A 25,000-nucleotide genomic window follows, 5' to 3' on the forward strand; every position below is an offset into this window, starting at 1 on the left:
ACCTGTGACTGGTGTAAACCCAGAGACCATGACCTTGAGCTCTACGTTTTCTTGCCTTCCTTCAGCGGGGGAGGCTGGAGCCTTGGAGGAGGTGACAGTGGCGTAGGTGAGGGGCGAGTTCCCTGGTGGTAAGTCAGTGTTGGGGGGCCCACACTGGCCACAGCAACAGCCCAGGAGAAGTGGTGAGCACGGGTGCTAGAAGGACCGCTGTGACCACACAGTGCCCGCCCACTCTGATATGGGCTGGTGGCTTTTGTGTCTTCCAGTGAGCCTGGTCCAGGCAATTCTGGGAGGGGTTTCAGGTGTGCTAGGGCCCAAGCCTGAGGGGAGTCCCCAGTGCTGCTCCCCTTCAGTGTCCTTCCCCTCCCTTCAGTACAGAAGGTCTATGTGTGTTCTCAATAAATATGATAAATATGCTTGCTATGTTCTTGGTAAGCAAAAACACAAAGAAAAAACCAAACACACCAAGTTCCCTCTTACACATATACTTTCTAAAGTAGTTTTAACGTCACACAAGCGGCTTGTAAGTCTGAAGCAAGAAAAAACAGAGGCAGCTAAGAAAAAAGCCCAGCAGGCCTCTGGTCTCCAAGCCTGCAGAAGGCCAAGCCAAGCAGAGGCCTGACCACTAGCTTTGGGGCCCTGGGCTCCTCAAGAAGATCCAGGGGGCTGTCCCCAACCCACCCGGGAACCCTGGTTTCCCGGGGGGGTATAGCCATCTCTGGGCCCCCAGGCCCACATCAAAAATCCTCTCAATCCCAGTTCACCTAATAGGGTGCTGCTCTCCCAGTTGTCTGGGTCAGAACGAGCTCACCCTCCTGCCGGGGTCCGGCTGCCTGGGAAGGGGGCAAGGTACGGGGCTTCTGGCCATGGGAAGGGCTCAGTCGGCAGGTTCATCTCGAAGGATGGTGAGGAAGCGCTCCCCTCCCTCACAGAGCAGGCTATGCACAGCTCGGCAAAGCACCAGCCAGGACGGCCCCTGTGGGTCCCGTGTGCTCACCAGTGGTAGGAGTTCAGCCATCAGGACCTAGGGGGTAATGCAGGGCCAGGATCTCAGCGGGGGCCCTGTCCCCGGCAGCTAGCTGAGGGCTTGCAGAAGGCCCCCACAGCAGGGCAGTTCCAGGGAGGGCTTCAGGCACCATGTGCCAGCCCCTTCTTCCTTCCAAAGATCTGCCCCTGGGCCAGTGCTGTTGGCTGTGCACAGCCCGGAGGCTCCGTCTGCTGGATGGGCCCAAAGCCCACCACTCCCCCAGCACCCAGTCACCTAGTCCCCACCCCTTACTCGGGCTGTACCTTTTCCAGGTGGATCTGCTGCTCTAGCATGGCCACCCGCAGCCTGAGGGCCGCCAGAGTCTGCAGCTCCTTGGTGCTGGAGTAGAGAAGAAGCTGGGGGCTCCAGCTAGGGTCTGTTCTTCCTTCACAGGGCACTGAGGCTCTGGGGCATCTCCCTTCAGGCCATGGCCCCAGCTGCTGTCCCGCCACCGCTGTGAGGACAGGGGGATGTGGCCTCATGCGGTGACAGCCAGGGACCTCCTTCCCACTTGCCTCCTGGATGAAGCCCTACTATCCACCAACAACCGTCTCTCGCAATACGAGGCAAGTCATCTGCCAGTACGTCTCTGACTCTCACGTGGCACTATCTTGGGAATGAGATAAATAAGCTGACTATTTACAGGGACAGGGCTGTGTCTGGAGAGGCAGTGGGGTGACCCCGCTCCTGGGCAGCTGCTAATGCTGCCCTTTGGCTAGAGGACCTTGACCGCCGAGCAGACCGCAGCACAAGGTGGGGGGGGGGGGGGCCAGTGCTCACCTGCACGCAGCCCCTGCACTCTGCGGAGGCACTGCCCCGTGATGGCCTGCAGCCCCTCCAGGGTAAGCAGGCAGTGGTACTCCTGCATCCAGTCAGCAGGGTCTACGCAAAAGGCAGGGAGGGCAGGCCAGGTCCATGCCAGGCCCAAGCCCTCCCTGCCCCGAGACACACACCAGGGCCCACTCACCTGCCGAGAGCTCTTCCTCCATTCGCCGTCTCAGCAGGGAGCAGGCCTTCTGCAGGAGCCCCACCTCCGCCTCCGCCTCCGCAGCACTGAGCCCAGAGCCGGGCCAGCCTGACTAGATACGGGTCAGGGAAACTCCTCTGCAGCCAGGTTCCCTCCTTCCTCTCCCACCAAGGACAGGACCCCAGAGTGGCTTTGGCCCTTCCTGGAGTTGCTCCTTAAACTCACCAGGCTTAGAGCCAGAACCACCCCCCGCCCCCAGGGGTCCCACAAGCCCAGCAAGAATACCGTCATCTTCATTTTCTGGAGGAACTGGGTTTTGGCCGTGGTAGCAGCATCCCTGGAGTCACTGGTCTGTGTAGAGCTGAACTGGGCCCACAGGCTGGAATGCAGGCACCCGGGAACCAGAGGGGGATGCCGTTAGTCCATCCAGCTGGGCCTCAGGAGGCAGGGAAAGGCCAGGGGTAGGGGCCCCATGAGGGATGTCTGGCTCTGCTGAATGCCAGGAGGCGCCTCCAGAGGCCGTGGGGAAGGGAGAGGACGCTGTCCGTGAAAAGGGGACAGAGCGGACCCACTCTGGGAAGTACGAGGAGAGAATTCGAGGCAGGAGAGGAGAGGAGCTGGCAGCCCTGGGTCACTGGGACTAGCTAGGACTCCGGTAAAGAATTCTGGAGCAGACACAGCACTAACCACGAAAGGCACCGCCTTGTTTAACCCCTACTGCACCTCTACGGAGCTGACACTCACCCTCACCTCCACAGAGAAGACAGATGGGGACGCAAAGTCTCCCAACCTCAAAGCCCGCTGAGTCTAAGTCCTAGCTAGGCAGACTCTCTTAACGTGGAAAGTGTCCCCACCCAGCCAACAAAGCAGAGGGACCTGCTGGAAAAGTCTTACCGATGCGGCCCTGTGCTGGTGGCAAGCCTAGGCCTTCCTGCTCTCCCCTCCACCCCCACCCAGCTGAGACCCAGCCTTACCGGGAGTTCTGGGAAGCCGCTTTCCTGTAGGCCATAGGTAGCTTCAGCAGGATGCTGTCAGGGAAGTCAGTGCTCAGAGTAGCCTCACTCTGGGGCTTCTCCCCCCAAACAAGCAACAGGGCTTCCAGCTTGGTTGTGGGAGCCAGCACAGTCCAGGTCTGCCCTGGCCGAGAGAAGAGAGGACACCAGGAGCAGAGCCCAGGCCCTCCACAGCCCATTTGGAGCCCCCGGGCTGAGTGGATAAGAGGATGGGGCACTGGACAACCAGGGAGAAGGGGACAGACCCCAGCAATGGTCCATTCTGCCAGCTTTGGGACATGGATCTCATGGGATGGCACCCTGGGGGCTTCCCTGGCCCACATCCAGCTCAATGCCCTGCCCTCCCTGTCATCCCAGCTTCCTGCTGCTGGCCAGGATCTGATCAGGCAGAAACAACAGTTCCTCCAGGAAGGGTCTGGGAAACCTACCCCTTCTCCTTCAGTGTGAAAGCTTCTGGGGCCTGAGGAGCAGCCGATGGGGGTATCTGTTGGTCCCTGAGGCCTGGTCCAGGCTTGGTGGCTCGGGCTCCTCTCCCCATGTGGGTGCGATCCCCCACTGATGGAAGCCTGCACTCAGGGAGGCCCCTGGCAGGCACCGTGGTCTGGTGGGTGCCCCTGGGTGGTTTTGTCTCTGAGGCTCGACTGCCAGCCTGGCTGAAGGCCCGGGACGGGGCAGAGGCTGTGGTGGCAGAAGTGGCAGCAGACCCAGACTTGAGGCTGAGGGCCTTGTTTCTTTCTCCAGCCTTAGACGTGCCTTTTCTCACCCGTACAGCCTTCTCCAGTGCCTGGGTCAGAAGCTCCAGCTCCTTGAGTTCTTGAGGGCTGGGTGTGCATGCTGCAAAACCCAAAAACTCTTGCAGTGGTCACTCACCACTGCTTGTCAGAAAACAGAGCAGGGGCGGCACCAAGAGAAGGTGGGTGGTGGAGGTTTACCGGGAGGCGGGGCCTCTTCATTAGTTTCTGGCCCTGGGGCTGGCTCCGCAGCCGGCGTCTCGACTGGTTCCCTGCCAAGACACAGTACAGGCGTGGCACGGCCGAGAGGCAGGGCCCAGAACCTACCGACCCCAAGGAGCCGCCTGGCCTCGCGGCAGCTCCCCACCCTCAGAGCCTGCAGACAAAGGGGAGCACAGCTGGCAACAAGCAAGTGGGCGCTGGGCCCGGGCTCGCAGCCGGGGGGCTCTGAGCGGGGTTCCGAGGGCGGCCTCGGGGTCCGCGTACCAGGTCCGCAGCAGCCGGCGGGAGACACGCAGGCTCCGCTCCAGCTGCCGCTGTCGCTCGGCGCAGGCGTCCCGGGCATCCCGCAGCTCGGCCACCAGCCTGGGGGGGGCGCACCGCCGGCTCAGCACCCCGGCCGGCCGAGCGCCGCGCCCCCTCCCGCCCCGCTTCCTCCCAGCGCGCGGGTCTCACCGGCGCGAGCAGCCCGCGGGCAGCATGAAGACAGGCGCGGATCCTCCGGATTTGCCGCCTCCGGGAAGTCGGGTCCTTTCCGGGCTAGGAGACCGCCCCCTTCCGGCCGGGCTACCCAATCCCGAGCCCAGGGCTCAGGGCCCGCCCCCCGGCCCCGCCCCCGGCGCTCGGGCTCCCGCGTCCACGCCCCCGCGGCACCCGCCGCCACTCCCGCTTGGACCTGGGCCCGGGGGTCGCAGAGGGTCCTCCGGTGGTGCACGGACATCTGGTTTGGACGACTGGGTAGATGGAGGCACCTGTGATTGCTTACGGTTCAGTTTGTCTTTGTCCTATTGAAGGCGCCCTAAAGCAGGGCCGAGGTACCCTGCGGACCCCAGGCCACCTAGCGCGGGGCAAGGTACTTGGCGGGGCCCAGTACGTATTTAAATATAGAGGTGAGGAGGACACGTGTGTTGGGGGCAGAGCAAGGGAGGAGGGAGCGTTCGCTTGTGGACATCCTGGTGAGGTGACGACATTCGGGGGTGGCATCAGGTAGGCATCTGAGCAGAGGCACATCAAAGTCCAGAAGACCTGGGGTGGTGGCCTGAGAACAATGGGCTGGGGCCAGATGGTCCAAGGTGGGGCAGGAGTATAGACGGGGACTGGTGAAGGATGGGTGATGGAAGGGGAGCCTAGAGAGGTGGAGGGACAGTAGAGCCAGGTGTCACAGAAGCAACATGAGGCTGTTCCAGGAGTGTCTCCACAGGTTGGAGGATGGGGCCTTCAGTGACTCAGACAGCTGGGGGACAGGTGCTAGCTGGGAGGAGTGATGAAGGCAGCAGGGCCCCATGTAATTGGAGTTAATAAGTAGGACTGTGAACCCTGCAGGGGCTGAGAAATCTCAGGGGGAGCTGCACGGATGACAAGTTGGGGGTGGGGGAGGTTGCTTCAAGGTAGAGAGGTATCCATTTCATAGCTGCTGGGGGAGGAGCTGGGGGCCCCATGCCGCTTGGGGCTATTCCAGGGTGGGAACTTAGGGTGGGCCTGTCCATGGGCAGTGGCCCGTTCTCATCTGGAGGGAGGGAGAGGCTCCGATCAGCACAGGCAGGTGGCATTAGGTCCCCACTGGAGTGGTCTCCTACAGGTGCAGGCAGGGAGAAGGCAGAGAGCCGGGTCCATCCAGAGTTGAGCTTTTGACAGTGGGCCACAGACAAGGAGGTGGGCAGTTCAGATATGCACATCACTCAGCTGCCACTACCCTCATCACATTTAATCCCCACAACACCCCTGTGAGGTAGGTACTATGGCCGCATCTTACAGATGAGGATACTGAGGCTCACACATGCCCAGGGGCACAGTTGACAGGAAAGATCTGCAATCTCAACCGTGCCCCACCGGGGTGGTCAGAATTCTCTTACAGTAGCAGGAAGACAGCTCCCACAGCCACACCCACACACACCCACACCCACGCTTGCACACACACAAGCACCCAGAAAAGCTACTGTAGAGTATCTCTTCCTTCCACAGAGCTCAGGTTCAAGAGCATTTGGGGGATGACTCCTGGCCCAGTGGTTCTTTCTGACGTTCCGAGAAGCAGCAGAAGCTATCCGTGCAGGGCACGTGTCTCAGTGGTCCACCCGACCGGGGGGTGGTTGGGGTCAGTCTAGAACAGATCCTGCCGGTGTTTTGGCTGCTGTACTCAGGAGGTGGCAGGTGTGAGGGAGCCTCAGGAACCCACAGCAGATCCACCCTCACCCAACAGGTGGGGACAGGTCCTCTGAGTCTCACTCTTCTGCACTGTGGTCACCTCAGATGTTACAAATGACAATTTTTTTCCATCTAACCTCTCTGGGAAGAGTGTCAGGATAGCACTGAGGGATCTGAATCAGATGTTCCTTTTTTCTTTAGTTGAGCCTAAATAAAGTTAAGAATCTCTTTTTTAAATTTAATGCCTTCTATCTTTAATTTTTCTTTTATTTCCATCTTAGAAGAACAAAGGATGGAAATAGAGAGGAAAAGAAATGGCCTAGAAATTCAGTGCAAAGAGAGGTGTTCATACGGACACTACCTGCTGGGGACAAAGACCAATCACTCTGCAGGAAGGGACAGATTTCTGAAGGAGTGGAGAGTGTGGTGGGCAGGGAGCTGAGGGCCAAGAAAGCAATTAGGGCCCCCCACCTGGCGGTCCCATGCAGTCCACAGCAGTGTGCAGGGGCATGGCTCCCTCAGCAGGGGACCTGCCATCCAGTGAGGATGGGAGCGGGGGGTGGGGGTGGAGATATGAGGACGGAGGTGCGCTCAGACCTTTCAGCTCCCCCCAGAACCCAAAACCAGAGAGATGCCGGGAGGGGAGCTGGGCCAGGCCACCTGGTCCCACGTGTTCTCAACTGTGAAAGCTGTCGGCTCCTGGGATGGAGTTCAGTGGGGCTGGGGAGATCAGGACGTGGGCTCAAGCTCCCCAGAGAGAGCAGGACAGACACAAGAGGGGACAGAGAAACGGGCTTCACAGGGTGTGGCATGATTGCTTTGAGGCTAAGCTTCCCAAAGGGAAGAATCTGAGTTTTTGTTCTGATTCAGACATTCTGACGGCTCACATGGGACTACCCTGGAGAAAGAAACTTAGCGTCCCATGTTCTCTCCGTTCCCTGTGCGAGAGCCACTGGGGTCCACATGGCGTCCATCTCCAGCGCCCCCACGGCTCCCTAGTGCAGCGGCAGCCCTCCCTTAGCAAATGTTCCCTGCGGGAAGCACGAGCACACTCACAGCCTCAGCAAGCCCGGCTCAGGTCCCTCTCCTCCTCCTCCTCTTCCTCCTTGCTGTGGGTGGATAGGTTTTTCCTCTTCACCTGGGGAACGCTGCTCTCCAGAGAGCTTGGAGAGCGACACTGTAAACATGACTTCTTGGCATGGTGGTGGCAAGGCTGTGTGTTTGAGTCGCTGCCTGGGGACAGCGCTGAGGTAGATTGGGGAGGGCCCCCTGAGATGCCGTCCACTGAGTTTGTGGGACTCGCGCTGCTGATGGAGGAGTACCCTGAGGTCACACTGTCCCTGCCTGGCTCCCTTGTGCTGCAGAGCCGAGGCTCAGGCCCTGGCGTTGGAGGCGTCTGGGGGCCTGGTACCCAGGTGCGCGGGTCCTGGTGTCCCCTGTCCTCCGGGCAGGCCTCCTCATCACTCGATTCCTGGCAGCAGTGCTGTTCGGGGCTCAGATAGACCACGGTGACATCGAGGATGCCGCTGGGGGCCGTCACTGTGGGAGACATGGGGAGAGAGATGCGGCCACGGCCTGAGCAATGGGGTGCCCCCCTGCCCAGTCAGGACCCCCAGTGGCCCAGGGTCCAGCTCTTGGCCAGGACAGGCGTGGCTCTCACTGGACTGTCCCCTGTACTGCTCTCCTTTGGGTAAGAAATTGAGGGTGGCACTCAATGTGATTTGGAGGAGCGACTACAAACTAGTTACCAATAATTCACTTAATCCCCAAGTGGACACAAAGCAAGCAATTGGAAAGTTGATAGAAACTGCTTCAACTGGGCTTCCTTTGTGTTTAGCTGCTCGAGAGCACAGGGGCAGAGCCTCCCACAGGCAGCTCTGGAGGGGTGCACAAGGAACAGAGCCCAAAAGGGCAGTGGGTGGCACATCTCACACAATGTTCGAGAAAGAACTCCTTGTGAATTCCAGACAAGGTCTCTTCTGCTTCCCTGCCCTGGTGAGGCCCTCCCACAGTCCTGGCTGGGGCTGGACACAGGTCTTTTCTCCCCGCTGTGGGCTGGGAGAATGCCCACCCTGGCCCCCGACTGCACTATGGTGTTCTAGGGGCTCTGCTGTCTCACACCTGCCTGGGTGTGGACCCCCCCTGCCCCCAAGGGGGCATCTGGGTGGCCTCCAGGCCGTGACACTCACCGTCACCGTCCTTCTCACCCTCGCTTTCCTGGTCACCCTCGTAGCCAGAGCAGTAGTCCAGGCTCCAGTCCAGAAAGCTGCCCAGCAGCATCTCCTCCTGGCTGGACAGCTCCGCGGTGGGCGTGGTGACGAAGCTGCCCCTGTCCTCCTGGAGGCTGTTCTCCCGCTTCCTACAGGGTGGGAGAGCCAGGAGCCCGGTCATGGCTGGTCCTCCTACCCAGCCTGGTCCTCTGCACTTGCCCGCCCTGGCCTGCTGTGCTGGGTGCGGGGACGACACAGCTACCCAGCTGCCTGCCCTCAGGAAGCTCGCAGCAAAGCTCCTAGAGGCAGCGCCGGCGGCACAGTGAGGGGCTGCGCATCTGGACTTGGCGGGTGGGTAAGGTGGGGAGGGCAAGTCATTCCAGGTGGTCGAGCCAGGACACTGAGATGGGGGACACGCGTGGGATAGACTCGGGAGACGAGGGGGAGACGGGGCCGCCTGGGAAGTGTGGAGGGACAGGGCCGGAGTGACAGCAACACCGTGGAACAGGGTGGCCTGCAGGTGCCTGCGCTGGGCTCAGCCTGTGCTTGAGACCACCTTTGCTCAAAGGGGCCAGGTTAAAGCAAGAGAGACAGCTGCACTGGAGAGAGAGAACAGGGTGGCCGACAGTGGAGATCGGGCCCAGGAACCAAGGCCTGGATTCAACCCCAGCTTCCGTTTTCGTGGGACCTGCCGCTTCTCCCTGCTACATCTTAGAAGCCCCCTGTGTAAAAGGGGGTAACGGAGCCCCTCAGACAGCCGCGGCAGTCCCCAGGGAACCAGGCCCAGCATGCACTGTTTCAGACACGGGGCTCACTCACCGCTTGGTCCTCCTTCCTGAAGGAGAGGTGAGGAAGGCATGGATGTCCCCTGTGCTGAGGAAAGACGTGGGCTCCGGGCTGCCCTGCTTCACTCCCAGAGCTGTGCACAGCTGGCCGTAGCTCAGTACCTGAGAGGAGACCGGGGTCAGAGGGAGGGACGAGGCCCAGAGGGGCCAGCGTCTGGGGTGGGCAGTGGGGGCGCGGGCACCTCTTCCTGGCTGATCTCTTCGTAGCGCTTGTCCTCGAATCGCTGCTTCACAGCGGTCAGAGACACTTGCCTGTAGTCCTTGGGAGCGTCATCATGAAAGCTGCAAACAGAGGGACAATGGGGTCACATGCAGGGCTCCAGGGCAGGTGACATCGGCACCCCAGCCCAAGGGACTCTGTTTTAGCCTCCACTCGCTGAAGTGAGAGGGGACAATATGCATTTAAAAACAGCCTAGCTGGGGTTCCTGGGTGCTCGGTTGGGCGGCTGCCTTCGGGTCAGGTGATCGGGGGTCCTGGGGGATCCGCCCCACATCAGGTTCCTTGCTCAGCGGGAAGCCTACCTCTCCCTCTTCCACACTCCCCCTGCTTGTGCTCGCTTGCTCTCTCTCAAATAAATAAAAATTAAATCTTTAAAAAAATAAACAAAAACATAAAAACAGCCTAGCAATGGGAGGTGAGACGGGGTGCCCCGTGGCTCCACCGTGAATGCACACAGATGCACAGATGTTCACAGCAGCCCCCACGTCCACCAGCGCATGAATGACTAGGAAAGGTCCATCCACACAGTGGACTGGGACTCCAGTGGAATCGTTATGTAGCTGACAGGCTGGTCACAAGAGGCCACATGAGGCAGGACTCTGTTTCTATGAAGTGTCCAGAAGCAACAAATCCACACAGATGGAAAGCCGGGGGCTGGAGGGCCCCGAAGCAGGGGCCTGACAGACGAGGGGTGCAGGGTTTGAGGGTGGTGCCACGTTCTAGAACTGTCATGATGGTCGCACAACTCCGAATATGAATTGTACACTTAAAAAACTAGTTTGGGGGCGCCTGGGTGGCTCAGTCGTTAAGCGTCTGCCTTCGGCTCAGGTCATGATCTCAGGGTCCTGGGATCGAGCCCCACATCGGCCTCCTTGCTCAGCGGGAAGCCTGCTTCTCCCTCTCCCACTCCCCCTGCTTGTGTTCCCTCTCTCACTGTGTCTCTCTCTGTCAAATAAATAAATAAAATCTTTAAAAAAAAAAAAAACTAGTTTGGGGGGCGCCTGGGTGGCTCAATCATTAAGCATCTGCCTTCGGCTCAGGTCATGACCCCAGGGTCCTGGGATCGAGCCCTACGTTGGGCTCCCTGCTCAGCGGGGAGCCTGCTTCTCCCTCTCCAACTCCCCCTGCCTGTGTTCCCTCTCTCGTGTCTCTCTCTGTCAAATAAATAAACAAAATCTTAAAAAAAAAAAAAGAAATTAGTTTGGTTGGTAAATAAACATTTGCAATTTCTCTGATGTGAAAATAAACAACTCTGGGGGACAGCCTAGCAACAATCTTTGGTAGCCGGTGTCAGGCAAGGGCTGTTTGCACCCCTTGTGTGAGCGACTGGACACACACGCTGACCCATCAGCTTCACCCGTGCTCCCCGTCCATAGGCTGGGAGTAGGCACGACAGAAAACAGGGTTGGCCAAAGCACACGCCAGCCCAGGACACGCTGACTGGCTCCCCATGGCAGGAGCGGGGCGGGGAGCGGGCCAGAGAAGGGGCTGGTCCCAGGGGCTTGAGGCCCCGCCGGAGAGCTCCGATCTCATCCTGGACGGCGTACAGAGCAGTGACGCCCTCAGAGGCGGTCACCGCGGTAACTCGGGGCGGCTGGGGGAATGAGCACGTGCAGGCAGCACAGCCCTCCAGAGCCAGCGGGACGCGGGAACGGAGCGGCAGAAACGGCTGGCCCCAGGTCCCTGCTAGGATGACTGAGGCACACACTCCAGGCACCCAGTGCGATCCATGACAAGGAGGGACGGCCCGGACAAGCCAGCAGCAGGGGAGGAGGCCCTGGGGCTCAAGTCAGAGGCTGGGGTTCAGATGTGTTCTGAGTCCTGGAAGTGCCCGAGGACAGGCAGAAGGCCGGAATCCCCCAGGCCCGCATGCGGGGGAAGAGAGCGCAGAGCGTGGCCTGGCAGAGGCAGCAGCGGCTGGGGTTTGGCACGGGCACGTGTTGGGAGCAGGCTCCGGAGTGAGCAGACGAGGAGCAGGGCTGCGGCAGGAAGCAATCGCAGCCGGCCAACTTCGGAGCGAGGGGACAAGTGGTCCCACGCCACACTGGCGCCACTGCTCAGGCAGCCGGCTTCGATGTTTCGATTACCATTGCCGCCTGCAGGATGAGCTCTGGGCTGGGAGGAGCTGCTGTCCGCGCATCAAATGTCAAAACTGTGCCAAACAGGCAACGTGGCCTGGCGTTTTTCCAGGTCGACCCTGAGAACGCAGTGCCCTATGGGGCAGGTCTGTGTGCGGGCTGACAGCGAGCCCCCCGTGGGACACGAGGACAAAGCCTCTGTGGCAGCTGGGGGGGCTCACTTCCTTCTATAGACTCACCACTTCTGATGAAGGCTCAGGACACAGGGTATGAGGTCTTCACAGGAGAACCCAGTCAGGTCCCACAACCGCGTGGTCCAGGGCTGTGCTGGGGAGGAAAGCAGGGGTGTTGGGGCCGTGCTGACGCCCCCCCCCCCACGCCCCATGGTTCTGCTGGTGCAGTTTCCTGGAGCTCGGGGTGACAAACGCCCCATGCTCACTGTCAAGGTGCGGGAGATACTTACGCTACAACCATCTCTTAACCTCACCCCCACAGAACGGCTTTAATCTGTCGTGGCATCTCCTGGAGCAGAGACGCACATGCTCCGTTTTCTCCCTCACTCCCCCTTGCATCTGAGAGCCGTCTCCTGTGTCCTGACTTGGGGAATCCCCAGTCCCCGGCTCGCCCTGCTGAGCAGCCGGCGGCAGAAGGGCGGGCTCCTTACTCTGCCCGTGCGTCAGCCTTGCGAGCAGTAGGGCGGCCGCGGCCAGACGGGCTGGAGCGTAGGCCGCCAGGCTGGTGTGCAGCAGGGAGAGCTCACACAGGAAGCTGCACAGGTGCTGGGTTCTCGGCGCCACTGGGACCAGCGTCAGCAGGACGTCCTTGTAATCAACCACAGTGGGGACCTACACGGGGCAGGGAGGTGACGTGGGGTCCTGGCACGCAGAGGGCTCACCCACCCACTCAGCAGGGAGGTTGGCCCTGCCCACGTTCACACCGGCACCACGGTGTTGCAGTGACCAGCTGCAGCTCCAGCCTCGTGCCCTCTGGGTCCAGGAGGACTTTCCAGAGCAGGAAAGCTCGACACCATGCAGGAGCCCGATTCCACCTGTCCCCTCCCATGGCTTCAGCTCTGATGTGAAAGGAAACAGCAAATGGCCACTTACCCGAATCTTCCCTTCCAGGGCAGAGATGATCTCTCCCATCATCCGCACCAGGTCCTCATACTTGTACGTGTTGTCTGTGAGCCACACAGCCTCGCGGATTGTCAGGATCTCTTTGCTGATGAACCTAGAATGTCAAGCAGGGGTCTGAGCAAGGAGTCTGCTCTCCCTGGAGGCAGCGATCACTTCAGCCCCAATGACGGGGGTGGGGCAGGGTCAAAGAGCGGACTGAGCTGCCTGCAGCCCCTGAGGGGAACAGATGAGCTCGTGTGACCCTATCTGAAGGGTCTGCAAAGGAAGCGGGACTGGTGCCGGCCGTGGGAGTGGCCAGCTCCAGGCACGCAGAGGTGTCTGCAAAAGGCACCCATAATCGAGGTGACTGGTCGATCCTCTTAACGACCTGAGGATTAAACCAGCTTCTACAGAGCGCATGTAAACAAGAGCTTAAACCTGGGAGGTGGGTGAGCCAGCAGAAGGAGGGCTGGAGGTTGTTTGAAGGTAGGTGCTCAGCACGGGTCTGGCCATCTGTTCTCGACTCTCCAGTGGCCCCAACTAGCAGGGAACACACTGGTTCAGTGGCCTGCCGGCAAGGGAGCAGGGCCAAGCCATGGCTGCTCTGTCCTGGGGACTCTGTGGCTGCCCCGTTTGCTATGGGCTTGACCGAGAGAGAAGATGGGAGATGCGGGGAGCGCAGGTGCGGAGGGCATGAGGCGGGAGTGGGCCCATTGGGGCCGGGTGTTGGAGCTCCCGGGCAGAGGGCCACGGCAGGTGCTGCTCTGAGCAGAGGTGGGGCATCTCTGCTTCTAGAATCTTTATAAAGCATCTCACTGCTAGCCAGTTGGTGGTCCAGTAATTTGGTTTCTGATTACAAGGGTGTAATTACGCTGCTCGGGCATGAGGAGGTGGGGCCTGTTTTGCCACCTCTACTGAGAAGGTCTGAATGCAGGGTCCCATGAGCACGCCTGAGGGGCTGGGCGGCAGGTGGTAGCCTTGCCTGCAGCCCAAGCCCACGCTGGTCCCCTACAGACCACACATCCCAGTTCCCAGCACGACCACATGACTGAGCTTGCTGCACTGGACATGGTGGCCTCAGGGGTCACCGGGGGTGGCAGAGATAAGACAGGAGCTGGGGCTTTCCGTGACCTCATGACAGAAAGACCACCCCAACGACATAAGCCTGGACCCCCTGCCTCAGGGCTATACACAAAGGAAGCCCGCGCATCTGAGTGCACCCCGCTGTGCATGGCGAGCCTGTCCCTCACGCCCCAAGGCTCACGGACGAGGATGGCAAGTCTGCAGGGGGAAGGGCAGACCACACGGGCGTGTCTGCCTTAGAAAGACAAGAACACTCAAGATGTTTCCAAGGCAAAACTGGGGCAGACAAGTATTGATAATAAACAGTAGATTTAGGTAAAACGTAAGCTGGTTCTGCACGGAAAGTCAGAGCTGCCAGGGGTGCAGGCAGCTGTACGAGGAGGGACCCCCTGTTCGCAGTGGGACTGGGGTGTTCTGGGAGCTGGCTGCGGGCATGAGACCCTCTAACTGCAGGTCTCTGATGACACAGGCTAGAGAGCTTGACCGCTGAGAAGGGGTCTTTCCGTGATCTCGGGAGGAGGACCCGGGGGGGCAGGTCACCACGTCACCCTCAGGGGCCAGGGGAGGAGGGGCCCAGCCTGAACCTGCCTGAGCAAGGCCATGTTCTGGGGTCCCTGCAGGCCGGGATGAGCGACCACCCACGCACCAAGGGTCAGTCCCCCATCTGAGGGGAACTACTCTGCTTGCGCTCTCCCTGAAGTTCAGACCCACATCTGATGAAGTGGGACACTGAAGGCTCCTTTCACCGACAAGCCAGCCGGGGAGGCCGGGCAGGCCCAGCATGCTGAGGGTCATCTTGCAGACCCTGCCCGGGGGGGGGCCCCTTACCGGGTGCAGATGACCATGCAGGCAATGCCCAGCAGCTGGAGCCTGTACCGGGGCACCAGCCTCCTCCGCAGGTACCGGTCCACGCACTCCACGGTCAGGTGAAGGCACAGGCTCGTGAAGTCCTTCATAGTGGCAACTTCTACCAGCCAGTCAATCAAGATGTACCTGCAGGAAGAGCACGACCCCTGAAAATGAGGGTGAGCGTCATTCCCACCTGGCCCATCTGTCCTCAGGGAGTGAGCTGGTCATCTGCAGCATCATCGATTTACCCAGGAACTTGTCCCAGCCGGAGGTGCTAGGTCCAAGGGGGCTGGGAAGGCCCCAAGGTTGCTGGGTTCCTAGGAGGAAGCTAGCTCACACACCTGTGTCCCCTGCCTTCTCCCACACAGCCAGCCAGGTACTGGATGAGCCCAGATACAGGTAAGGGGCAAGGTGGGGCCACCCTGGAGGGCTGAGGATAGATCACAGGGCCCAGGACAGGAGAACAGTCACACGAAGCTGGCAAGACCTGTGGACCTCCCGCAAACCCATATCCTCCTCGCAGAGCAGCTCCATCCATGGGGTCATTTATCTCGACCCTCTGCAACGGGGCAGAGAGCCGGAATGGAGCTAAAGGAGGGTGCCCTGAGCCCAGCATCGGACTTCTCAGCACCCAGCAGCCCTGGTGGGGCTGACAGACGTGCGGTCCCTCCTCGAGGGGGCTCAACCTGGGACCAGGGACACAGACCTCACGCGGGAATGCTGGGTGCCACAGCAAGGGTGCCCGAGTACGGTCAACAGCTCTCTGAACAAAGGAGAGGAGAGACCAGAAGAGGGAGAAGAAACATAAAGCTGCTGGGGTCTGGGCAGGTGTTCCAGGTGCTGGGCGGAAGCATCTGTCACAGGTGGAGGGAAGGAGGGAGACGGGAATAGGGGTGAGACAGACAGCCTGTGTTTCCTCCCAGAGCTGGACGACCGCGTGAGCGCCGCCAGGTGTTGGAGGTTTAAACCAGCCAACACTGGGAACAGAAGAGGATGCTCCCCCACCCAGACTTAGCGACCCTAACGATGGGACTTCTAAAAACCAACCAACCAGGGCGCCTGGGGTGGTTCAGTCGGTTATGCGTCTGACTCTTGATTTCGGCTCAGGTCATGATCCCAGGGTTCTGGGATCGAGTCCTGTGGGTTCCCTTCTCCACGGGGAACCTGCTTCTTCCTCTGCCTCTGCCCCTCACTTTGCTCGCATGCGCACACATGCTCTAATAAATAAAATCTTTAAAACAAGACAAAAAACAAACCAACGGAATTGTATACTTTAAAATGGTTAAATCCCAAGCCAACACAATGTCACACGTCAAATATACTTCAGTTTAAAAAAAAAAAAGGCGTCTGTTTTGCTTGGTATAGAGTAAAGGAAAAGAAGCTCAACTCAAAGGCTGAGATGATGTTAATATTTCAACAAAATTCTGTTTCTGAAAAGGAGGAAGTGTCCCCCCAAACAGAACAGTGAAAGTCCCCCAAAAAGGGCCACCTGAGAGGGGCACAGGTGCTCTCAGGATACACCTTCTCAGAGGAGGAGGAACGGGGGGAGAAAGGGCTGCAGCTGCCGGCACTGGCCCAGGGTTCCAGAGCACAACGGCTTGCTGACATGGAATATGGGAGCAGAGGACAGTGCGTCCCTGCACCGGGTGCGAGATCAAGCCTCTCCAGGGAAGCCATGATCCCGCTAAACACAGACGTCTACTGAGCATGTTCCTGCCCCTTCGGAACCCAAAGCATGTTTTTAATTAATTAATTTTTTAGAGAGAAAGTGGGGATGGGCCGAGGGAGAGGGAGAGAGAGAATCTTAAGCAACCTCCACGCCCAGCCCAGAGCCCGACACGGGGCTCGAGCTCAGCGCCCTGAGATCATGACCTGAGCCGAAATCAAGAGTCGGACACTCAGCTGACTGAGCCACCCAGGTGCCCTTCCAAAGCATATTTGAAATCTCATGGAAGCTTAAAGAATCATTTACGTTTTCTACATTAATTTCTAACGTATCCTATGACCAAGTGAAAACCCTCGGGGCAGGGCACATGGGGCGGGAGGCCACCCCAGAGGGCTCTGCTCCCTGCTCTGGGCAGGCGTGATGGTCGCGGACCCTCGTTCGCCACACCGAAGCTCGCCGGAGGAGGTATCAAGAAGAGGTGGTGTTTTGGCTGCTGAAACTGGCAATACAAATCCCATCATTTTAGAAAGACGCTTAAATGGTGTAACACATTCTGAGGATTAAAAAGGAAAACGAGCATGGACACTCATGGGGGATATCTTCTCTTCAAAGCCCTGGAGAACGGGGGCATCCCCGGTTTTGGAAAACATGCGCACGAAGGGGGTTCCAGCGGGGCTGCTCGCCCCGGCGCCCTGTGGCAGCGGCTCTGGTGGAACGGCCCGACAGCCCCCGTCCCGAGCCCGGAGCCTGGCTGCCGCTCTGCCTCCGCCCACCATCCCGCGCAGACGCTCACTGTCGCAGTCCTCACCTCATCGTGTCGCTGAGGCCCTTCTGCACAGAGAAGACCTGCTGCTTGCTGACGGCGCGGGAGGTCTGAAAGAGGGGGCGCACCACCCCAGCCGAGGCCTTTGCGCCTAGTCCCAGCTGGCTTCCATGCGCACAGGCTTTGGCTAAAGACAGCTGCGGGACAGACACGCACGTGAGCACGAAGCCGCGGGCTGCCGGGGGAGAAGACGTGTGGGCACACAGCGGGCGCATACACCTTCTCCGCCTTCTGGAAACGGCATGGCTTGGGTTCTAAACACTAGGTCACGCGATAACGAACTTCAAGAGGGACAAAACGTGCATAATGGAGTCAGTGAAGCCAAGTGGCCAAAACTGGCTGGACGTCCAGATGACCTGGCTTTAAAACCTGGGTCTGTGTGAACACCACAGCCAAACTGGCGGAAGTACTGTGTGCCTCAGTTTCCCTTTTCATGAGGGCCCAACAGCCCCTGCCTAGGTAGCTGGGTGTGTGGGTTGACGGTGCTGTGTCCGCCACTTGGCACGGGCCCCTGGCACCTCTAGGCCCTCCGATGGTAACTAGCAACCATTTCTAGATATTTCCTTCTAGATGTTTCTATGCATTCCTGATCATAGCGCACATACATTTTACCTTCTCTCAGCTCACCTAACAATAACGTGGCTCCTTAGGATATGAAACGCCTGTAAGCGTGTTTCACCTGTTCTTCCCTCCAGAGTTAGACTTGTTTTATTACTTTATGGAACATCTCGGTACAGCCATTTCGGGACTGGTACCTGTCTGCATACGTGGTCAACCTGCAGGGGCGGCTGTGCCTAAGTATTTTCTGAAAGGGCTGCACAGATTTTCATACCAGCTAAGTGAATGCGTTTTATCACATCTTTGCCAGCAAAAACTGCTCTCGTGAAAAATGTATACTCTCAGAAGTTATTAGCGATCCACTCAACACGTACAGAAAAAAGACATACGTACATACGATCTTGTTTAGCTGTGAGCCCCGTTAACTAGCGCTGAGAGGGGACGCTGCCCTGGGCTTTGACCAGTTTTTTCTATTTCCCTTTTTGCGGGAGCGCACGAGGACCCTGTGAACCTTTATTGGAATGTTGCTATCCTTACGATCAGTTAGAGCTTCTGAGAGGACCGCGCTGTTCGCTGTTCTTGCTGCCGCAAATCTGCTGACTGCCTGGGACATAAACGTCGCCATGTTCTGGGACACATCAGGCTGGGCCGCCTACCGCTCTGTGATTTCTTCCCTCACTTTTAGGGCAGAGGACTCTCAAACACCCCCCTGGCGGGGCAACAAGAGTATTTCTACCTGCTCGGCAAAGGGGGACTGTCTTTGATTTGTCCTAAACGACGGTTCTTTACAGCTGCAACGGGACAGCATCTGGAGAGCACCACCGGCAAATCCCTCACGTCCTGGTTCTAACCCTGGCGACCCGGTGAGCGGGTGAAATGATGGGAACAGGGCAGCGTTGCACACCCCCATCTGCTCCGAGCTACCAGGCAACCTCAGGGAGCGACGTGAGCACTGACAACAGACCTAGCGCGGCCACACCTGAGAACGCAGAGGCTGGAGGGCTGGGGGGCAGGGGCTTGGAGGCGCCGGGGTGAAGTGCAGAGGTGAAGGGCGCACCCCGCAGCTACACTCCTGTCAGCCCTGGCGTCGGCCCTGGGCCAGTCCTACCGCCCATGAGAGGGAGCCGGGCAATCTCACTGCCACGGCCCCATGAGAGGAGCGGGAAGGAGAAAGGCCAGCTCCTGCCTCACCTGTGCTTCCCAGCAGCCTTTGGCCGCGAAGTCCCTGAGTTTCCGGAAGCTGTGGAGGCATCGCCCGGGATCTGACATCTGTCAATGAGAGAGTGTCACCATGCTGTTTATACAGTCGTGTCTCCGAAGAAACTCAGAACCAACCCTTCGATTCCTAAATGTTCCTCCCGACACCCCTAGAGGGTCCACAGCTTGGTCTCCTTCCCAGCCCCTTATCTCCCAAATGGCGGTGGTTGCTGGGGCAGCTACGGGAGCTGCTGCTGGCCGGCGGCTCCTGGTGCTCTGGGAGCTGCCCAAGGGTCCCTGGTGCAGACAGAACCTTGCCCGAGGGCCCATTTGGAGACCGCACCTTTGGCCGACACAAATCCTCCTCTCCCCAGACCCCGGGCCACTCACGTCCGTCCTCCTGTCACGTTCCCAGAGGAGGTACGAGCTGGCCAGACAACCCTGATGAGCAGACTCTTCAAACAGGTCCCGGGCCTGCTGCTTCCGCTCTTCATCCTGCAACAAATCCCGGCACAGAGGCCTCCTTGACCGCGCTCCCCACAGCAGAGCGCCAGCCTCCACCCGCAGCCTCCTCCGCCGCGCTCCCCGCAGAGCGCCAGCCTCTATGGGCCACCATGGTCTCTCCGCAGACCTCTCAGTAAGCATATTCAGGGATCTCTCTTTTAATAAAATGAGTTAGTAAACTAGGAGTGAAACCACTTCTCCTAAGATACGTGCTTTGACAACCGCTGGGAGAGCAAGCTTCTGAGCTCTGCCCTCACAGGCCCCCTTCCTCCCGGAGGAGGAGGTTTGTGTTTGGCTCGGCCCATGGCCCCTAGCTGGGCTCTGGGCTGCTCGCTGGAGGGTCAGCCCTCCACACTGGCCCTCCCAGATGGTGACGTGGAGGTTTTCTCAAGGCTCCTCCCTGGCCTCACTCACGTGAGCTGTGTCCCTCCCTGCGGCTGCACCTGTCACCAGAAGCCTCCACCTTCCCTGAGTCTGCTGCAGGGCGGGCTCCTTAATCATGAGCTTGGCAAAGCTTTTTTCAGCATAGGGAGGTCTGTGGGAAGAGCGGGAGAGGCTGCCCGGAGCCAGGTCATGAAACCAGCCCGTGGCCCGGCGAGCACTCGGACGCTCTGCGGGCTCCACACTGCTTCTCACAGGTGGGCCTTGCCTGGGCCTTATACCCCGCACAGCCCCTCCTGCTGCTTCCCACTTACTTTCTGGTCCCTGGTGTTTGCAGCTGCCAGGAAGGCAAGCAGCACAGAAACATGGAGCCCACGTCTGCTGGCTCAGGGGGGCCAGGGCCACACCAGCTAGCACAGGGTCTGGGCGGGACAGACGACTCACCTCAAAGAGACTGAGCACTCTCCCCAAGCAGTGCAGTATGGACGCTCTGTGAGTCTGAGAAGAGTAGGAGGACGAATCGTGATCATGAGTGGAAAGAGAACTTCCAGGGGGGCACATCCTTCCCTGTCCACCTGTTCTCATGGCCCCTGCCTGGCCCACACCCCACCCCAAGGGCCGCCCCCCGATTCCAGGCTTCGAGGAGCCTGGGTCCTGTGTTCCCAGCTGTCAACGCATTTGCAGCCCAGGCCCCCATGGGACTCCCTGGGAGCCCCAGCTGTGAGGCTTCCTCTCCTGCTGGCTCATCTCCAGATGCCCCCACACCCACACTCTTGATTTTCTGCACCTCCACTGTCATCAGGCACCTGGCCTTACATGGTCCAGGGACTCTACTCACCCTATGGGGCTCAGACCGTCCGGCACGCCGGCCCCACGTGGGTCCCTCACCAGGACCCGCTCCCTGCAGCTGGCACTCGGCCCTGAGGCTCTCATGAACCACGGCTTTGCAGCAGCTTCCAGACACCGACCACGGAGGGCGGATGAAGAGCCAGATGAAGGGCGTGGCGCCGACATTCAGTCGCTCAGCGAGACTGAAGAAGTGAGAAGCCTTCAGGCCGTTCACTTCCGCACGCGCTTCATCAGACACAGACACTGCGGACACGGACAGAACGTTATGCAGGATGTCTCCGAAGGACAGGTGCACAGAGTTCTCTGTGGGCTTTCTTCAAAGGCTACAATCTTACGCCTGCCGCAGCACAACATTGCTGGTGTTTAAGGAGAGCAGAGCCCTCCAAGACGGGGGCTCCTCCCTTTCTTCCCTACCTTGTGAATCACATGTCCCTGCCGGTAGCCTAGGTTCTGAAGGTCCAGGAAGGTGTCCCTGTGGGGGTAGCACACACACCCTCCCTCCTGCTGGGAGCTCCAGCCTGAACCCTTGCTAGTGGGTACTGTTTCCTTTTGGGTTAATGTTCCAAACCTGGACCGGTGGTAATGGCTACAACACTCTGTGAAGATACTGCGAACTGCTGGCTTGTGCACTTTGGATGGGTGAGTTGGATGGTACGTGAATCCTGTCTGGGAACCGCTGTCTGATGGGGGAGCACACGAGGGGCAGGACCGCTCACCGTCTCTGTGGGTCTCAATAACCCCAACCAGCTATGAGCAGGGGCTTTCCCAGCAAGATGCCAGATCTTTCCGAAGCAGAAACATAGCAGCTATCCCCAGTCTTTATGCATTTTGGGGGCTGGGACTGGACACCCTGCAGGCTGGTTCTGTGTGCTAAGCAAAGGGGCAGGCACTGGAGAGGAGGAGGCCACATGGGTTCTTTCAAGGAGCACCTGTTCCTTGGGGGGTGAAGGAGTTCAGGCACAGGCCAGCTTTGACCTGCTTGTTCCTGCCTCCCACTGGAGCCATGGCTACTGTGTTATTAACACCCCAAAGAATTAGGCACCCTTTGATTGCTGCCCCAGAGTTCCAGGGAGGAACTGTGGCAAAGGATGGAGAGCGGCCAGCACCTACATGGGCTGTGGCATTCATTGGACGGAGGAGGGTGCTGCTGGTGGAGGAGCCCTGTTTGTCTGAGTAGGCCCCCCATTCTGAGTCTCTGCTGACGGAATTAAAGCATTTGTCAAAACATGCTTTGTAAAAATAATCAAAGTGTATGGACTCAAAGATCACCAGTGGGTCCTGTAGCAGGCCCCCTGTGGGCACACACTGCTGAGGGGAGAGGCCCACGGCTGGACCTGGCAAGAATAAGGGCTGAACGGCTCCCATGGAGAAGGGCTCATGCCTGTTCTACAAGGTCAGCACTGAGCGGGGCGAGGCCAGTCCCCGCCCCGTGAGGACTTACGGCCTTCATTGTAGAGGTAGGCTATACCCAGCTTCACGGCAGCTTCAAAATTTCCCTTTTCAGCAGCCCTAGACCATTAAAAACACACAGTGTCACCTGTGTTGTCCCATGAAGGTTCTGTCCCACCACAGCACCCGAAGCTAGAACACTTGTTTCTTAACTGAGGATTTTTCAGACAATGCAGTCAAATACCACTCATCCAATGACATGTGACAACACGGACGAACCTTAAACACGTGCCAAGCAAAAGAACTCAGCCACAAAAGGCCACATGCTGTAAGATTCCCCTTACATGAAATGTCCACAGCAGGCAAATCCACGTACAAGTGGGCAGATCTGGGGCTGCCAGGGGCTGGGGGACTGCAGGGAAAATAGGGAGTGGGCACTGACATCAACCCCTATTCACTCTGGCTTTGCCCGCGGGGTAATGGGGATGTTCTCAAGTGAGCAGTGATGGTTGCACAACTGTGTGAATCTACGAAAAACCACTGAGTTGCACACCTTAAACAGAGGCATCATATGGTATGTGGCTTAGGTCTCAGGCGGCCTGTCTGGAGCCACCGGCACACGTGGATGGTAGGTCTAGTCACCAGCACGCCGGAGCCCCCAGGCCGAGGGGCTCACACGTGCTCTGACCCTCCCTCTGGGTCCCAACCCCAGCAAGAGGACAGCAACAACCAGGGAGTGAAACGCAACAGGAGTGAAATCACACACTTTTGACCAAAAAAATAAAAAGAGGGCTGAGTAAAATTTCCACAGGCAGGTGACCTGTGTTTGAGTCACGCAGACTGGTCCCAGCCCGTGAGATCCTTTGAAGCATGACAGTGACTGATGAGTCCGGCTGGGCTGGTGGCATGGATGGCCAATGACTGTGTTTCATGTGACTCCGCGGGCGACGCTGACAGCCCTCAGTCACTCCCTGGGGTGCTGGGGACACAGGCTGGCATACCAGGGAGGCCCAGAGATGGGAGAAAACGGAGCTGTTGTCAGGTGCAGATACCTTTCAAAGAGCTTCAGGTTCCTTGGAGAAGGCCACAGCTCCTGGAAGCTGGCACACGCCCACACGCTGGCGTGGTTGTCCACCAGGTACTTCAGGTGCGAGTGCACCTGCAGAACAATGGAAGAGGGCGTGCATTATCAAGGGACCTCCTAGAAGCCCCACTCCTGGAGCCCTTGAACATGGGACACAGACGGATGGAGGGCCTCCTGTCTCCCAACCCATGCCAGGGGGAAAGGCCCCCTGTGTATCAAAGTAATAGTTGCTTTGAGGGAGGGAAGAAACAAGTTTCTCAGAGGCTCTAAAGGTGGGGACAGTGGTGCCGGAAGGCAAAATAAGCATCCACCTTGAGAAAGAGGGGGTGACGCCCCTGTAAGGGTGTATGCCCTATAACGATCAGGGAAACGGACTCTAACAGGAGCAAGTAGAACAGAATTTTGTCTTCTGCTCCTCTACCTAGGGCCTTGCTAGTGGGAAAACGGCTGTAGTCTGGAGGTCAACAGAGGCTCTAGAAAAAGACCAATAAACTCAATACCATCCTGGTCAGAGGCAGGAAGTGCCCCAGCTGGGAGCCCTGAGCACAGGTGAGCATTTCAAGGGCTAAAGTTTCCATTGCCAATTAAAACTCAGCATGGATATTATGACCACAATGGAGGCGGCTCTGGGAGTCAGAGAAACAAGTTCCTGTTGGAGTTTTCCCACCAATTTGCTGTATGCCCTTGAGTAAGTTAGTCTGAACAAGGGTGCAGTTGAGTATCTGCAAACTAACTCTTAGGGTCCCTTTCAGGGCTCGACATTACATGCAATTTGTCCTCGAAAATGTGTTTTTGTTCTCCTTAATATACTCTTTTATTTCTTAAGGGGTGAGAATTTCACTGCCACAGTAGGGTACTTTCTCTGTCAAACATCACAACAAACAGACTCAAAACATACTGCGCTATGTTTCAGCTTTGATCGCAACAACCTCAAACATCTAGTAACAACATCATCCTTGTAGCCTCTGCCCTCTTTCGTAGCCAAAATTTTGTTCTCACGTTTAAGAACACGAAACCCTGATGGGACCACCAACAAATTAGGTCAAGCTACAGGGCTGATGCTACTTTCATCTGGCGACTTACAGCTCGGACAGCCAGGATGTCCCCGACAGAAAGCCATTTCAGGATATGAAAGAGCACATCTTCAGGGAGGCTCAAGATGGTTAGGTTTCGGGGTCTCCTCCTTATTCTTCGCTTTGTAGGGTAACAGAAACACTTGGCACACCGACAGTGGATCACTGAAGAACAGCAGAATGGTCTTGGTGATGTGTAGGAAAGGAGCTGGGCTGATGTGCAAAGTTTTATCTGAAGACGACGGAACAGTCACTGTGCCTTCCCCACAGAAGGAACCGGCTGCATTTCTAGTCCCACACTAAGATTAAATAAAGGGAGTAGTGGTCCGGGAATTCCGGCAGACACCATCATTCATTCAAAGATCCAGTAAATACTTACGGCGAATAGCAAGTGATCATGGAACTTGGCTACTGGGGCAAGAGCGGCCAACGCGGATGATGGTTCTGCCCTCGGACCCCTGCCCATCTCCGCTCCTACTCGCACCAGGACGACACAGCAGGAGCCCCTCGCGCCGCTCACTTGGCTTCCTCACCGCTCGTCCCCGCCGCCCGTCCGCAGGACCCCCTCCGCAGGCCTTCCTACCCTGCCCGGCTCTGCCGCGGGGTCGCCTACCACCAACTAACGGGCCGCGCGGGGCGACCGAGGCCCACAGGGTACCTGGATGTGACCGCCACACCGTGCTCGTCCCCTCGCTCTAGGCCAGACGCGGTACTCGCCGCCCGCGACAGGTGCCGGGCCCCGCGCGGGGCGTTCACGCCAAGCCCACCCGCACCCGCGGCGCCGCTGGGCATTTAAACCGCGCGCCGGGCGGGCGCCGCCGGGACGCCCCGCACGCGGGGCCGAAGAGCCCGGGCCGCCCAGCTCGGTGTCCGCCCGCCGCCCGCCGCCCGCGCCCCGCACTCACCACCGCCGCTCCCCATCGCCGCCACCGACTCCGCCGCCCGCGCCCCCGACCGCCGTCAGCCCCGCGCGCCCC

At 58.8% G+C, this 25,000-nt stretch overlaps 2 protein-coding genes across 3 annotated transcripts; both read right to left on the reverse strand.

The window, feature by feature from the left end:
* Positions 1-469: 469 nt before the first annotated feature.
* Positions 470-4,480, reverse strand: TEDC2 (tubulin epsilon and delta complex 2). Of its 2 annotated transcripts, XM_036083206.2 has the most exons (10): positions 4,414-4,480; positions 4,225-4,323; positions 3,940-4,010; positions 3,436-3,841; positions 2,969-3,022; positions 2,280-2,373; positions 1,995-2,106; positions 1,808-1,909; positions 1,291-1,481; positions 470-1,024 (listed from the first exon to the last, which is right to left on the reverse strand). In XM_036083206.2, the coding sequence occupies exons 1-10, from the start codon at positions 4,437-4,439 to the stop codon at positions 878-880; spliced, it is 1,302 nt and encodes a 433-aa protein (XP_035939099.2). In that variant the 5' UTR covers positions 4,440-4,480; the 3' UTR covers positions 470-877. The 2 variants fall into 2 exon arrangements, with proteins under 2 accessions (XP_035939099.2, XP_035939100.2); XM_036083207.2 differs by lacking the exon at positions 4,225-4,323.
* A 1,161-nt stretch (positions 4,481-5,641) lies between these two features.
* On the reverse strand, positions 5,642-24,991 carry CCNF (cyclin F). The gene is made up of 17 exons (XM_036083187.2): positions 24,929-24,991; positions 24,034-24,188; positions 22,919-23,025; positions 21,919-21,986; positions 20,467-20,720; positions 20,073-20,126; positions 19,134-19,238; positions 18,738-18,815; positions 16,974-17,125; positions 14,479-14,643; positions 12,559-12,682; positions 12,117-12,297; positions 11,692-11,779; positions 9,337-9,436; positions 9,129-9,256; positions 8,289-8,458; positions 5,642-7,638 (listed from the first exon to the last, which is right to left on the reverse strand). The coding sequence occupies exons 1-17, from the start codon at positions 24,942-24,944 to the stop codon at positions 7,160-7,162; spliced, it is 2,424 nt and encodes an 807-aa protein (XP_035939080.1). The 5' UTR covers positions 24,945-24,991; the 3' UTR covers positions 5,642-7,159.
* Between the last annotated feature and the right edge of the window lie 9 nt (positions 24,992-25,000).

Source organism: Halichoerus grypus, chromosome 6 (genome assembly GCF_964656455.1).
Source record: "Halichoerus grypus chromosome 6, mHalGry1.hap1.1, whole genome shotgun sequence".
NCBI classification, from domain to species: domain Eukaryota; kingdom Metazoa; phylum Chordata; class Mammalia; order Carnivora; family Phocidae; genus Halichoerus; species Halichoerus grypus.

Excerpts from the sequence above, each read along its gene's own strand:
- CCNF (XM_036083187.2), bottom strand. Across the intron at positions 17,126-18,737 it reads AAGGCTGCTGGGAAGCACAG|CTGTCTTTAGCCAAAGCCTG; the intron begins GTGAGGCAGGAG and ends TCTGTCCCGCAG. Across the intron at positions 9,257-9,336 it reads AAGAGATCAGCCAGGAAGAG|GTACTGAGCTACGGCCAGCT; the intron begins GTGCCCGCGCCC and ends GTCTCCTCTCAG.
- TEDC2 (XM_036083206.2), bottom strand. The coding sequence starts at position 4,439 with ATGCTGCCCGCGGGCTGCTCGCGCCG. Across the intron at positions 2,374-2,968 it reads GCGGCTTCCCAGAACTCCCG|CCTGTGGGCCCAGTTCAGCT; the intron begins GTAAGGCTGGGT and ends CCTGCATTCCAG. Across the intron at positions 2,107-2,279 it reads TCCAGAAAATGAAGATGACG|TCAGGCTGGCCCGGCTCTGG; the intron begins GTATTCTTGCTG and ends ACCCGTATCTAG.